Here is a 13,414-nt window from a genome sequence, read left to right as displayed (position 1 = left end):
GTTTTTTGCGATGTTTTTTTTAACGCGGATTTTCCAATTAACGCGGTTTTTTTACGCTGATTTTCCAATTAACGCGGTTTTTTTACGTACCGGTACCGCGTAAAAAAAGACAAGAGCAATATTACATCTCTCACTCCGCTCACATTTCGCTTCATGCTCCGTCAGAGCATATGACGGTAATCAATGCTTGCGGCGAAGCTTAGCGCTCATGACGGAAATTAGTGCCTCACTCTATTACGATGCTTACGTAGATTTTAGGTGAACTGGTTTTTTTACGCGGATTTTCCAATTAACGTGGTTTTTTTACGCCTTTTTTGCGAGGTACGTATCCCCCGCGTAAAAAAAACCTGGGTATAGTCAACAGCGGAACACTTACCAAGCAATCACAGTAACCTGATAACGATGATGAGAACTGATGAAACACGAGATAAATTTAAATATTGATGAAGGGGTAAATTCTACGTGCTCACGCTAAACAAACGTCAAACACAAACGATGATGAGAAGTGTTGTTGGATTTTTTCCTACTATGTAATAATTCAAATGTAATTCTCAAATGAAGTGATAGTGAAACCAACGGATTACTCTAAAGAAGCAATTGTAATATTAATTTTCTAGTTGTATCATCAGTGCATTAAGCATTTCAAACTCTTAGAACAAAGTGTCCGAAATATAATGTTGTCCGAAATATGGTTCAGAATGGTACCATAGTATAGAGTTTTGTTTATTAGTGATGTGGTACCTAGTGGTGGTGGTCGAACAAATATACAATCACCTGTCACCGCCAGTGTTGCCACATTTTCATCTGTACCGTAAGGGCTTGAAATCTTTCGCATCTGTCCTTTTTTAAAAAATCTGTACCATTGAAAATATTTTTTGCATTGTTAAATCTATTTTATTAGAACAAACAAATATTATGCACGTTCATTTTTTTGATGATTCGGTTATGTTTGATTTGCTTTCCTGTTGTTGTTTTTTATCCCATTTGTTTGTTTGTTTAGGTTCATTAGCATTTTAACTGTAACAGAGTCGGATTTTTAATCGTGTACATGTTTACATGTTTTATCGTATTCTTGAATTGTGCATCACACAGTAGCTTTTTTAGGCGTAAGAGTATTCCTTCTATACGATTGCATATGATACATTACACCGTAGCCATTTAGGCGTAATAGTATTCATTCTGTTCTTCCCTTGTTCAGTTAGACCACCGGACAGCGGAGACAGTTAATATGATCATTGTTGTGTTATCAATAGCACCACAGCCCGATGTTTCTTGCAGAGCAGAATAGTTGTATGGATGAATCGATCTCCATCCGACCGTGGATCGATCTCCATCGCTGATGATTGTTTGCGTGGACGTAGTTATTCTATAACAACACAAAGATGGTTAATTGAGGGCCCCGAGTTTTGAGCTCACGATCGATCGCTTAGTAAGCGAACGCGCAACCAATATGGCTACGAAGACCGCCTTTTCTGTTGTTATAATCTGAAAAAAATACGCTCAACGGTTGCCGAGGAGTGAGGCATAGTAAGAATTTTTGAGACATTATATTTTTGTTCACCAATCCTGCAAATATTCTTTTTCTTTAAAAATGGACACGGGGAAAACGGAATTCGTTCACCAGTTCTTGTAAATCTTTGTCGTTGAAACCTGGCTGAGCTCTCGGTATTACATTAATGCTTGAAAGATTTGGTAGGTTTCTGAGAGCAGCCTTGAGGGAAGGATTATTTAAATAGAATCTTTTTTTTTTTCGTATTATTTGCATCATGATTTTAAAGTTCAGAAGTATTATCATTGAAAATTTATCCTACGCTAGAATTATCGCAGATATTAGTAAAAACCATTGAAGAAAAGTCCTTCTGCTCTTCACGTAGCAATTCAATTTCAGGATTTTCAGCCAGAAACAAACGATTCATACTGTTGATCCAGTTCAAGCGAAATATACACCCAAAAAGCAAGAGAGGTTCAGTAATTAAATTTTTAGAGATTATTACACCAAAACTAGCATTTCATCTCCGGCAGAAAAAATCGTTTTCGTGTCACGAAGGGTGAAATGAGCAAATGAAAACATCTGTTTCAAAAGCTATAAAATGTTTGTATGTGTGGGAGCAGACATCTATTTTTCATCATCATTTTTGCACTCAAGAAAAAAGTCCAAACGATGTCAACGGAGTTCAAGAACCAAGGCCGGCTGGAATTACACGACAACGCTATCCACATAGCTACTGGTGCTGTTGTATAGATGCGTGAATATGATACACCTCTTTATAAAATCAAGTTGGAAAGCGTTTTCTAAGAGTAAAAAGGAGAGCATAAACGTGAATCTATATCCATCTCGATTTGGGCCGTGTATGTGGCAAAGTATGCGAAAAGCTTTAATGCGTGCTTATTTGCGATGTTTCGCTCGCTCCTATTGATTTTATATTGCTATATCATGTATATTATAAAATATTTTTTTCAGTATTTGAGAGTCATGACATTTTCTATTTTTTGGTTCATTTGATGTAATACATCGGGATGACAAAACATGTGCTAAATATTATTTTGGGTGTAGTATTCAGCAAGCAGTCTGATATATTCGTTGCAAACGAACGTCCAACGAGGATACATTCAACCGATCTTTGCTTTTGCTCACAGATACGTTTAGTTATTTTTGATTCATTCAAGGAGGTGCTTTTATGGAGATTTCAAGTAACAGAAAAACATAAAACAATTTTAACAATTTCATTCTAATGAAAATCTGTACCTATTACAGTTAGGTTCATGACAAAAATCTGTAATCTGCACCGTACAGAATCTGTACCATGAAAACCGAAAAAATATGCATCTTTCTAGATAAATCTGTACTTGTGGCAACACTGGTCACCGCACTGTACCAGCTAACCGCTGCGTTAGCTAGTTAGTTTTGATTCGCTATTTGGCCTTTTTCAAGGTCCAAGTGAAAACTTTGAAATATGAAGCTTCTATAATACACTGTGTTTCACAACTATAGAACCACTCATTTTTTTCTAAGTTTCCAGAGATATGTAAGAAGTCGGTTGATTTAAAATTTATAGTGTAGCATATAACAACTATCTTCATTTATAAGACTGGCCATTCGAACCTTATTGTTGTGTTCCGACGCGAAACAATAAAAAAACAAAAATTCCAGTGTTTCATAACTATAGAATCAGATGCAAAAACTTTCACTCCTTTACAAAATTAATGTCAATTTCACATGAATTACAATAAGTTTCTAAATCGTAGGTCATTGTTAGTTCTCAATCAGTTCAAATAACCCATTCGGGGTGGTTTCGACCAAGCTGCGCCATGTTGTAGCGTATATCTCGTTCTACGCAGAGGATACTGCTCGTTTAAGTTCTTCAAATCAAATCATGTAAATCTTGTAAGCTGCATGTACTATTCGTACGATCACTCCTAATGAGTTCTTGACAAGGTTTTGATTTGGTAAACATGCCGACCAGTCCAGAATTTGAAGCCCATATTCATTGAACCATGCCTTGACTTTCCGGATTTTATGAATTGATGCCAAATTACCCAATTATCATGGTGTTTTTGATACAAAAACAGAAGTAAATGATTCTGAAGTACTTCATTGCACTTTTGACTGTGCATTCGTGGTGATGAAAAGCTATCTGAACTAGGCCGCTTTGAAAATATTTCCCTCAAACCATCAAACTGGCGCCTGTAAAGTTACGAGTTGAAAAAATACATGACGCGTTCCGTAAGTCTTTCCAGTATGAAGAAATTCTATTCAAGTTGGATTTCTTTTTATCAGAGAAGTTCTCCTGAAATAGTGAAACCCATGGCTTTCGCTTCCCCATTAGTTTTTGGACCAGCAGCTTTGGAGATGGGATTTTTATGGTTTGGGGAGAATTGTCTCAAAAAGGCCTGGTTTAGGTAGCTTGCCATCAACACGAATGAACAAATGCAACGAAGTACTTCAGAATCATTTACTGCTATTTTCACATCAACAACAATGTGATAATTGGGTAATTCGGCATCAATTCATAAAATCCGGAAAGTCATGATATGGTTTCATGGATAGACTCTTCATAATCTGAACTGGTCAGATTGTTTACCAGATCAAATCCCTACTTATGGGAACTTATGGGAGTGATCATATGAATAGTAGATGCAGCTTACAAGCAGTATGAGTTATTTCATAAACTTAAACGAGCTGTATCCTCTGCTTAGAACCAAATGCACGCTACAACATGGCGCAACTTGTTCAAAACCACCCCGAATGTGTTATTTGAACTGATTGAGAATTAAACGTGACCTACGAATTAGAAACTTATTGTAATTCATGTGAAATTGACGTTAATTTTGTAAAGGAGTGAAAGTTTTTCCATCTGGTTCTATAGTTATGAAACACTGGAATTTTTATTTTATTTTTTTTAATATTTCGCGTCTGAACACAACAATGAAGTTCAAATGGCAAATCTTTTAAATGAAGATAGTTGTTATATTCTACACTATATACTTCAATACAACCAACTTCTTACATATCTCTGGAAACTAGGAAAAAATGAGTGGTTCTATAGTTGTGAAACGCGGTGTATTAGGTTGGGGAAAAAGTTATCCATTATTTTCTCGTTGGCTGGCTTTAATGATCAATATCTCGCACAATATCGATCATACAATTTCAAATTTAGGCTCGTTGTAAAGGTGGCATTTCACACTAAAAAAAAATCTTTTGTTGTTTTTTTGTATGTTCCATGCAGTTGTGAGTTTCAGGGTGTTATCAATGGAGGTCAACAAAAAGAAAATTCGGTACATTTTACATTTTATATTTTATAAATGCGAAACTGCAAGCCAGGCTGCTGAAATTGTGATTGATGTTTATGGTGTCGATACTGCCGATACTTTTGTGATTTTTTTTTTTAAATTTAATTTTTTTTCAGTACATTGAATAATGGTCTCTACTGTCAACAAATGGACCGCTTGAAGCTAGCGATTCACCAGAGTGATTATAAATTGGGATCAAGAGAAGATTGTAAAAATCTATCGCTAGAGTTTATAGCCAATAAGGACTAAGACCTCTATGATGAATGTCTCTACATTGTGAAACTACCGTTAGAATGGCAACAAATTTTCCAACAAAACGGTGTATATTTGACCCAAATCGGACAATCCGAAGAATATTAAAAATAGTTTTGAATGTCACCCAAAAATAATGGATTACTTTTTCCTCAACCTAATACAAAGAAGAGAAACCTTTGGGATGCATACTCAATACAGTACCTGCATTGACAATAAGGACTAGAATTTCAACATATGGCTAGCCGACATTTCCACAGTATTGTTCCAGCGAATTGAACACGGATCTACCATTCTCAGATGTTTGTAAAAAACCTCTTCAACTATTCACCTTTCCAGGCTCACCACAACAATTTACTAGAGAGTTAAACTAACATTTCGATACATTCTTAAATAACATCCAAAGTAACAAACTAGCGAATCCAATGATCAATAATTTCGTAGACCTATGTCAATAATGTCGACCGTTCTTGACACAATAGTTCAATCTACCTCTATAATCTTCTCACTATTTTTTAAACGAAACGAACAAAATGGAATAAAATTATGGTTCAACATACATTTAATGTTGTTGAATCAAGTTTTATACGGATTATACGGAGCTAGATGCATCGAACCACTCACGCCGGGTTCGGGCAACGTCTAATAATTTTTGGATCTTTTTCCACTGAATGCAAAAATATTATCCGGAAAACATTTATATTATTTCGAGATATATTTTTGTTCGTCAGAAGCGAAATAACAATTGATGGCAGACGACTTCTAGATGGCTTACTCAACGGACTGCATACAACTTGTGCTGGTTCTCTATACATATGACCCACAGTGGATTGTGCTTCTCGACCGTTAACAAACTACGACTATGGTGGCAAAAGCAATAGCAACGACGGGAACGACGGTCAGGATTTTCCGTCGTTGTGGTACACAAGCACAGAGCAAATTCCCAAGGGAAACATGAACTTCTGTGTCTATCTACGTTCGCGTGTGTATCGCTGTGTGGGTATCAGCCTGTTTTCGTTTCTCTATTTGTGTGGCATCGCTGTTGCTGAAGCACTTCGGTGCCATATAGTCAAGTTTTCCATTCTACTTTTTCTTGATTGTTCATCTCGCTCTCCACATCGATGCCAACCTATACACAGAGAGAGAGAGCATCAAACACCACCCACCTACCACCCCCACAGTTGATAGAAAGCAGCCCCAGCAGAGCAGCTCAGAGCCCTCTTTGCCAGCATAGTGTATGCTACGCTCTGTTTCTCGATTTTGTGAAAATGTGTATTCCCAGTATAACCTCTCAGCGCACCCCGGTTCGCGCTCACACGACCTGTTCCTTCGGTCTGTTTGGATCTCTGGTTGGTGTATTTCACCAATTTCATCTCCCGGCTTTTGGTCCCTTTTGCACTCTGAAGGTAGTCTCTCTCACTCACTTGGTTGTCTTTCGCTACGAGCGCGCTGAGCTAGGGCTCCCTCGACATTAGCCGAAGCTCTCTCGCTGTATGTACGTTATAATAATACATTCATTTTCATATTGACGTTACTGTAATATGAACGTCTCACGGGATTTGGCGGTCCCAGTAGAATTTCCCATTTCGTTCCAGCAGTGTGAAAATGGTTATTATAAAAGTGTATACAGAACCAGGATGCCAGAGGGTGGCTGTGTGAAAGGAGTGTGGTGGATGTCCGGGGCAGAATTGGAAATGGGATTCAAGCAAGGAAACTCGAGCGTCAGCGGTATTGGACCTAGCGCCACGAGAGCGAATGGACGGACGAACAAGTGGATCCCGTGGGACTGAAAGAAGGCAGCGAAAAATAACTACGGATTTTTGGGTCGAAATGTACGCAGTGAGAGAAGTTTTTAAAACGTGGTTCACCAGTTTAGTACTTTTATTCGCCTTGACACCAACTTACGTTTCAAAGCACGAGGTTTTGCTTGCTTCCTTCGAGACATTATTAGTGAACTGCTATTCCTCTGAACTTCGATTGTTACAAATATCTTCGATTATAACGAAATAGTTTCAAACTGTTTACACAGGTTATAACAAACTGCACTTCTCTACGGCGACACAATCACAATTTTCCGTCAATTCACCGCATTCGAATAAAAAAAAAAGCTAGATGATCCAATACCCAAAACAACCAAAACACATGTGAGAGCACTAACAGAACTTTGATTTGATCCAGTTCCAACCGTAACACGACGAGAAGTGAGAACAAACTGTTCACACGTCGGCTTTCCACGCCGGAATGTATGCTTTCAGTGGCGCTTCTTCATGTAAAACATCTCCACCAACAGTGAGAGCAAAATATGAGAGTGAACGTCGAATCCTTTTCTCTGCGCGCCTATACGTAACTCACAGGAACACAATGCCCAAGGCGAGAATTCGCATCTGACGAGGAAGCAGAAATTTAATAACGATATCAAAACAATGCTCATGAATGAACTCATGCTGGGTATGCCATAGGACAAGCAACATGAGATCAAGAGAAGTATAGACTCTCATTCTCATCTGCGCAACAGAGTTCTGAAGTTCACAGCGGTGATTCTCCAATGGGTACCGTCTACCCTCATGTTGATAGTTTGCACTCCTCGACACTGCTGTTGCATATTTGGGCGCCTTTTGCTTCCTGAAGGGTGGCGTAGAAGTGGAAGGAGAAAATCCTGTGGTTATTTCTCACCATCAAAACAATTGAATACGTGAAAATATTTCCCAGCAAATTCGAGAAGCTGTCCAAACCCGTAAGAACGTCTTGATCAACATGCATGGCATTTCATATCGTAGCAACTGAACTTGACAAATCAAGGGTTATATTCCCACAACGACATCCTGCGTGTAAACATGCATCATATTCCCGCATGATTTGTGTGGTATTTGTGCTTCGTCTTCGTCGGACTCATCTCCGAGCTGCATGCATTTAGTTGAAAATGTATGTGGAGCTTATTTCCTTTCAACTTTGAACAGTATAATCTCAAACCAGTTTTTATGTTTCAAATAACATTATGGTCATTGTAATAGTTTATTAAATACACGAGAAAAAATGTTCAAAAACGTTTTTGTTTACCGCTAATCACGTGTTAAGCACATTGCATAAAAGCTGTTATCACATAGCTTGTTTGTCAAAAAGTTAATTTCATTTTGCATGGTTTTTCTGTCACTTTGTTGTTTTTTTCTGTTGAAAGCTCAAATTGACACCCAGAAAAAAGCGTGTGCATGAGAAAATGAATGACCAGAAGGCTAATGCCGACACTGGACAAGTAGAAACCGATATGTGCAAAATAAAGTCCTTTATCGACGCATTCCGCCAAATGATTCCTCTCTTATAGATTAACCCCTTAGCGTATTATTTATTACGTCACACATCAAGTGATCTGTAATGATCATTTGTAATGGTTCCATATAATAGGTAGCACAATTGAAGGTATTTCATCTGGCCTCAGAGTCGCTGACGTTTTCAATTGCTTCATGGCAGTAATAACTTCACTTAGTTACGTTTATAGCGCATACGTTTTCAGGAGCATATTTCAGAGCTTCCTGTACCCGTTGAGGAGACGTATAGCCGGTGACGTGGACACTCGAAAAATGTATATCATCAGAATCGCTGGAAGATTGGTCACCAAGGTTCATTTGTGCTGGAAATCCGGCGAAAAACATGTTTTTCGTTGACAAATAACCAGAAACGTTTAGTATTTTGTTTCAGAGTACTTTGTCTCCGAAAAACATAGTTCGAATAATTTCCTATATCGATGGCTGGTATCACAAAATAGCGTTTAGCAAGTGCTTCATGTGTATGAGGATGTCTTTTCAAAAAAGCAGATCTGGTAGTCAACGAAGTCGTGAATCGACTTATGCTCCGGTTTCGTTCGAGGAACGATTCAAAAAAGATACTAATCATTGAATCGAACGAGTGGCACTTGAGGTTGTGGGATGAAAAGGATCAGCGTTAACGAGAACTTTAGGTGATTCCATTACCATGCACTGATTGGTGACCATGTCGCCAACGCTAATTTACTTCGTTTTGTTTCGGTTCAACTTTCTTCGATCTGAACCCACTTGTTTCGGTTTGGGTTCGGTTTGATTCGAGTCGGTTTTCGGCAAGACGGCAAGCCCGGGTACGTCCACATTACGCCAATCGGCCTTGGCCGCCCGGTAAAGCCGACTAAATGTGGACGTACCGCCCGGGCTTGCCGACATTGTCATTCCTAGTGATCCCCGATTTTTTAAATTAATCGTTCATCCACTAATCGAATACTTTTCAGCAGTTTGTTATTCAATGCGATTGATCGCCCCAAATAATCGATTAATCGATTAATCGTCATACTGAGAGAAATAATTAGTTCGACTAATATTTCTCATTTGTGAGAAAGCCATCTGGAAACAAAAAAGTGTTCATTCCGCCTGAAAATTATCTTTTACGTTCCCCTAAACTCGTAAAGGAAGCTCAATTCGCATTGACGGCATTGAGCTTCGTTTACGTATTTAGGGGAGCGTCAATGACAATGATTATCCTGAAAATCATTAAACTTCAGTGGCCGTACTTTTTTTTTGCTCTGGACTTGAATCGATCAATAAATTATTCGTTCGCTTCGATTATTAGTTGTTCAGTATTCGTTCGATTAATAATCGATTCCTGTAGGAAGTATTCGTTTAATCGATGGATCAAACGTTTATCGGGGATCACTAGTCATTCCATCATAGAGTGTACTGTTTGCCGCAGTAAGCGTAAAATGTGCAGGGCGATGTAAATATTTCCAGATGGCGAAGAATTCCAACTAAGGCCGGGCTGATTGTATTCCCTCAACAATAGATGAAGCTCATGAGCAGCGCTGCTACATGTACAGATTTATCTGAAAAGATACAGATTTTTACAGATTCTGTACGGTACGGTAGATTACAGATTATTGTCATAAAGTACAGATAGGTACAGATTTTTTATGCAAATTTATATTACTGTTCAATGCTATGACTTGGAATAATTGGACAAGCACCTCCTAACACGAATGGAAATAGAACAATACGAACAATCTCACAAGCATTAGTGTAGTATTGAAAGCTTTTCCAAGTTTATAACATAGAGATTTACAAGAGTTGGGAACCGAATGCTGCACCCTAAAAAAGGATAGCTCCGGGAGAAAACATTGTTACGGAAATCGAACATGTACAACATTGATCGACAAAAATTGGACGCCTGAAAATAGTTAACGATTTTTTTCTGATTTGAACAACAATAAAACTATACTTCGAAATCAGCTCTGCAACAATACATGATGAAATAGTGTGTAGCTAGCTTGAAACATTTACATACTGATAGCATGTAGTCTATTAAAGTCTATTAAAGTACAGATGAAAAAGATTCATACCTCGTCCAGTACAGATGATAATGTGGCAACATTGGTCAAGTAGAAGTATCTGAAGAGATGTATAAGACTCTGACACAAATTGTTCGACATCCACCATTCATATTGTCCTATGTTAGTATCTATACAGCCATTCCTTGCCAAACAGATATAGTGGTTCTCAGATTTCCGTGGAAAGTGTGATTTTTGTTCTTATCGCAAAACATTACACCCGTATTTTTCATTTTTTTAGGGTGTGTTTCTCTATTCTAGAGTGGTTCCAAAATTCAATTTTTTCCCTTTTTTTCTTCTAAAAATGACTTTTAAAAAAATCTTTTGAACTTTTTGACCGATTTAGACGATCAACATATCAAATTGAAGCCAATAAACTATTCTTCTTTTAAAAAATACTACACGTTCTAAAAACATTAATTTTGCTTCCGTAACTATTGATTGTTTTTTTGTATAGTTTACATGGTAATTGTAATTGTTTTTCATGGTTTACATGGTTTCGGGACCAAGGACGCCATTTTTTTATATTTTTCTTAAAAGCTGAGGTTTTTTACATAAGATATCCGAATATCAGAGTGTTTTTTCAAAGTAAACATGTTAACAGTTTTCGTTCACTTGTGTCGGGACTTTATTCGTACCATCTCCCGACTCATGTCCAATCACTGTTCGTTCGATGCACTACTGTTCCGCTTTTATCTTGCCAGCAGCAATCTGCGTTTGTGGCAAAGTTTATCACGACATTGAACACGTTGTTTGGTCGTGCGAATTGTATCTTGTCGCCAGATCGAATTTAGAAAACTCCCTTCGGGCCCGAGGAAGACAGCCCAATGTGCCGGTGAGAGATGTGTTGGCTCGGTTAGACCTTGATTACATGACCCAAATATATGTTTTCCTTAAAGCTATCGATCATCGTGTGTGATTGTCCTTATACCCATATCCCCTCCTTCCTTCCTTCGCGATCAATCGGTTCTCTTCTTACTAACTGTCGGTAGATCATCAAAGCAGCAGACGAGCCGTTGTCCGTTCCAGCGAAACGTATCGAGAATCACAGTAGCTGGTAGCAGAGCGACAGCAGGTGAGTATGTTTCCACTATTTGTCTTTTTATTTCAGGTCATCAGAAAACCAAAACGTTCAGGTAGGTATTCAGATTCACTTCACTAATTTATCTTCCTTTATTTTAACCTAACTTAACAACTAGTCTAAATTTACTCTATTAAATATCGCACAAATAAATTTTCTTCGTTGCTCACAAAATGGTTGACAGCAGGTGTCGTTGGCCGGAAAAGAGGTTGACGGCAGGCGTCGTTGCACAGGAAAGAGTTAACGGCAGGCGTCGTCGAACAGGAAAGAGAGAGAGCTAGGTAACAGGTAACAGGTAATGAATTAGAGAGACTTTAAACTCTGAGAGTTCATTCGTCTCTTGCCCTTGAGGGCGGGAAATTTAATTGAAAGGAAAACTAAGAAAAAATTACTGCAAAATTCATTATTCTCGCTCGACCCAGTACTAGTAACCGCTATGGATGTATGTCGTATCGCCGCACCCTACACGGCTCTGGGGCCAAAAACACAACCAAACAAATGGAGCAGGGAAAAAGCCCCTTTTAGTGTGCTTGAGGAGCTCGCTTCTAAAAAGGGCGTAAGAAACCTGCTCATCTTTTGCTGAAATTAGAAGAGAAAACAAACAAAGTTTTATCAGTATAGGTAAATGTAGTAATTAAACATTAGATCTGTTCAAATAAACCTGTATCCTTTAGGAAATCGATTTCCTCGACGGAGTCGTCCGAAAGTGCTGTCCTTATGGTGTCTGCAACCTGAAACTTTATTCTTGAAGCATTAAATTTAGGGCATGTGATTAATATGTGTTCCACCGTGAGTCTTACATTGCATGACTCACATAGTGTTGGTTCCAATCTACACATAATAAATTTGTGTGTTAAAAATGTATGCCCGATACGTAAACGTGTCAGACATACTTGAGTAGATCGGAGAATACTATCCTTCCAGGGAAGGGTAGTATTCTTGATCCTTCTTAAGAAGAGGGAAAAATACCAACTGTTCTCCCAGCTCAATCTGAGGGATTGACTGACCCATCTGATGGTGTCATTTGCTGGGTGGGAGGTGGTCCATAGTTCGGAGAGCCTACCCTCCTTGGCGAGACGATCAGCCTGTTCATTACCCTGGATTCCGCAGTGCCCTGGGACCCAGCAGAAAGTGATGTCCTTCCCTGTAATTTTTTCCTCAATGCTTTGTATCCAAGGGTGTTTACTATCGCCACTTTGTAGCGCCCGTAATGCACTATAGGAATCTGAGAAGATCACCACTTTACTGTCGTTATCACAGAGTGATGTCGCGACAAGGAGAGCGGCAATTTCGGCGGAGTATACCGAACATATGGAAGGCAATTGGAATTTTAGCTCAGTGTTATTGGCAAAAACTCCAAACCCTGTTAGGTTTCTATCAAAAGACCCATCTGTGAAGATTTTGTGGTGGGTGTGATACTTGTTATGTAGGTGGTTATTAAAACAGGCCGTGACAATGCTGCTGGCTTCCCCAGCCCTAACAGCATTTTTGATTGACCAGTCTATCTTTGGCGGATGTGCATGCCATGGGCGTTGACCCACTCTGCTTAATGGGGCAATAGTCGGGAGGGTGACTTGGCTAATATTTTGCAGCCAAATGTTGGCTCTGGAGTGAATGGATAGAAGATCCGGGTATTTCTCGGACGTCCGGATGGCTTTAGTGGCTAGCATATTTGTGAGGAAGTGTTCGAAAGGAACTACCCCAGCCTCCACAAGCAGAGCGTTTATTGGGCTGGTCTGAAAGGCTCCTGATGCATGTCTAATCACACTATGGTAGACAGGCCTTAAGTAATTCAAGTGAGCCCAAGAGGCACGGCTGAAAAGTTCGATGCCGTAACGAATTTTAGAGAAGATAATGCTTTTGCCTATGTTGCAGATGGTTTTACGAGAACTCAGGCGGCATCTGCCACCTAAAGCTTTCATCAGCCGCAGGCGGCACTTCATACTAGC

General features: G+C 38.9%; 1 protein-coding gene across 1 annotated transcript in view; it reads right to left on the bottom strand.

The window, feature by feature from the left end:
- Positions 1 to 7,231, bottom strand: part of LOC129770778 (zinc finger protein 423 homolog) — a 115,232-nt gene extending 108,001 nt beyond the window's left edge. The window contains exon 1 of the mRNA XM_055773840.1: positions 6,949 to 7,231. Coding sequence (XP_055629815.1) covers positions 6,949 to 6,988 — 40 coding nt within the window. The 5' untranslated portion in view covers positions 6,989 to 7,231. The remainder of the gene's footprint in view (positions 1 to 6,948) is intronic.
- Positions 7,232 to 13,414: the final 6,183 nt, after the last annotated feature.

This window comes from Toxorhynchites rutilus, chromosome 2 (assembly GCF_029784135.1).
Source record: "Toxorhynchites rutilus septentrionalis strain SRP chromosome 2, ASM2978413v1, whole genome shotgun sequence".
Classification (NCBI taxonomy): Eukaryota; Metazoa; Arthropoda; class Insecta; order Diptera; family Culicidae; genus Toxorhynchites; species Toxorhynchites rutilus.
Note: the sequence above shows the minus strand (reverse complement) of the source record. Positions and strands in the feature narration are given on the sequence as shown.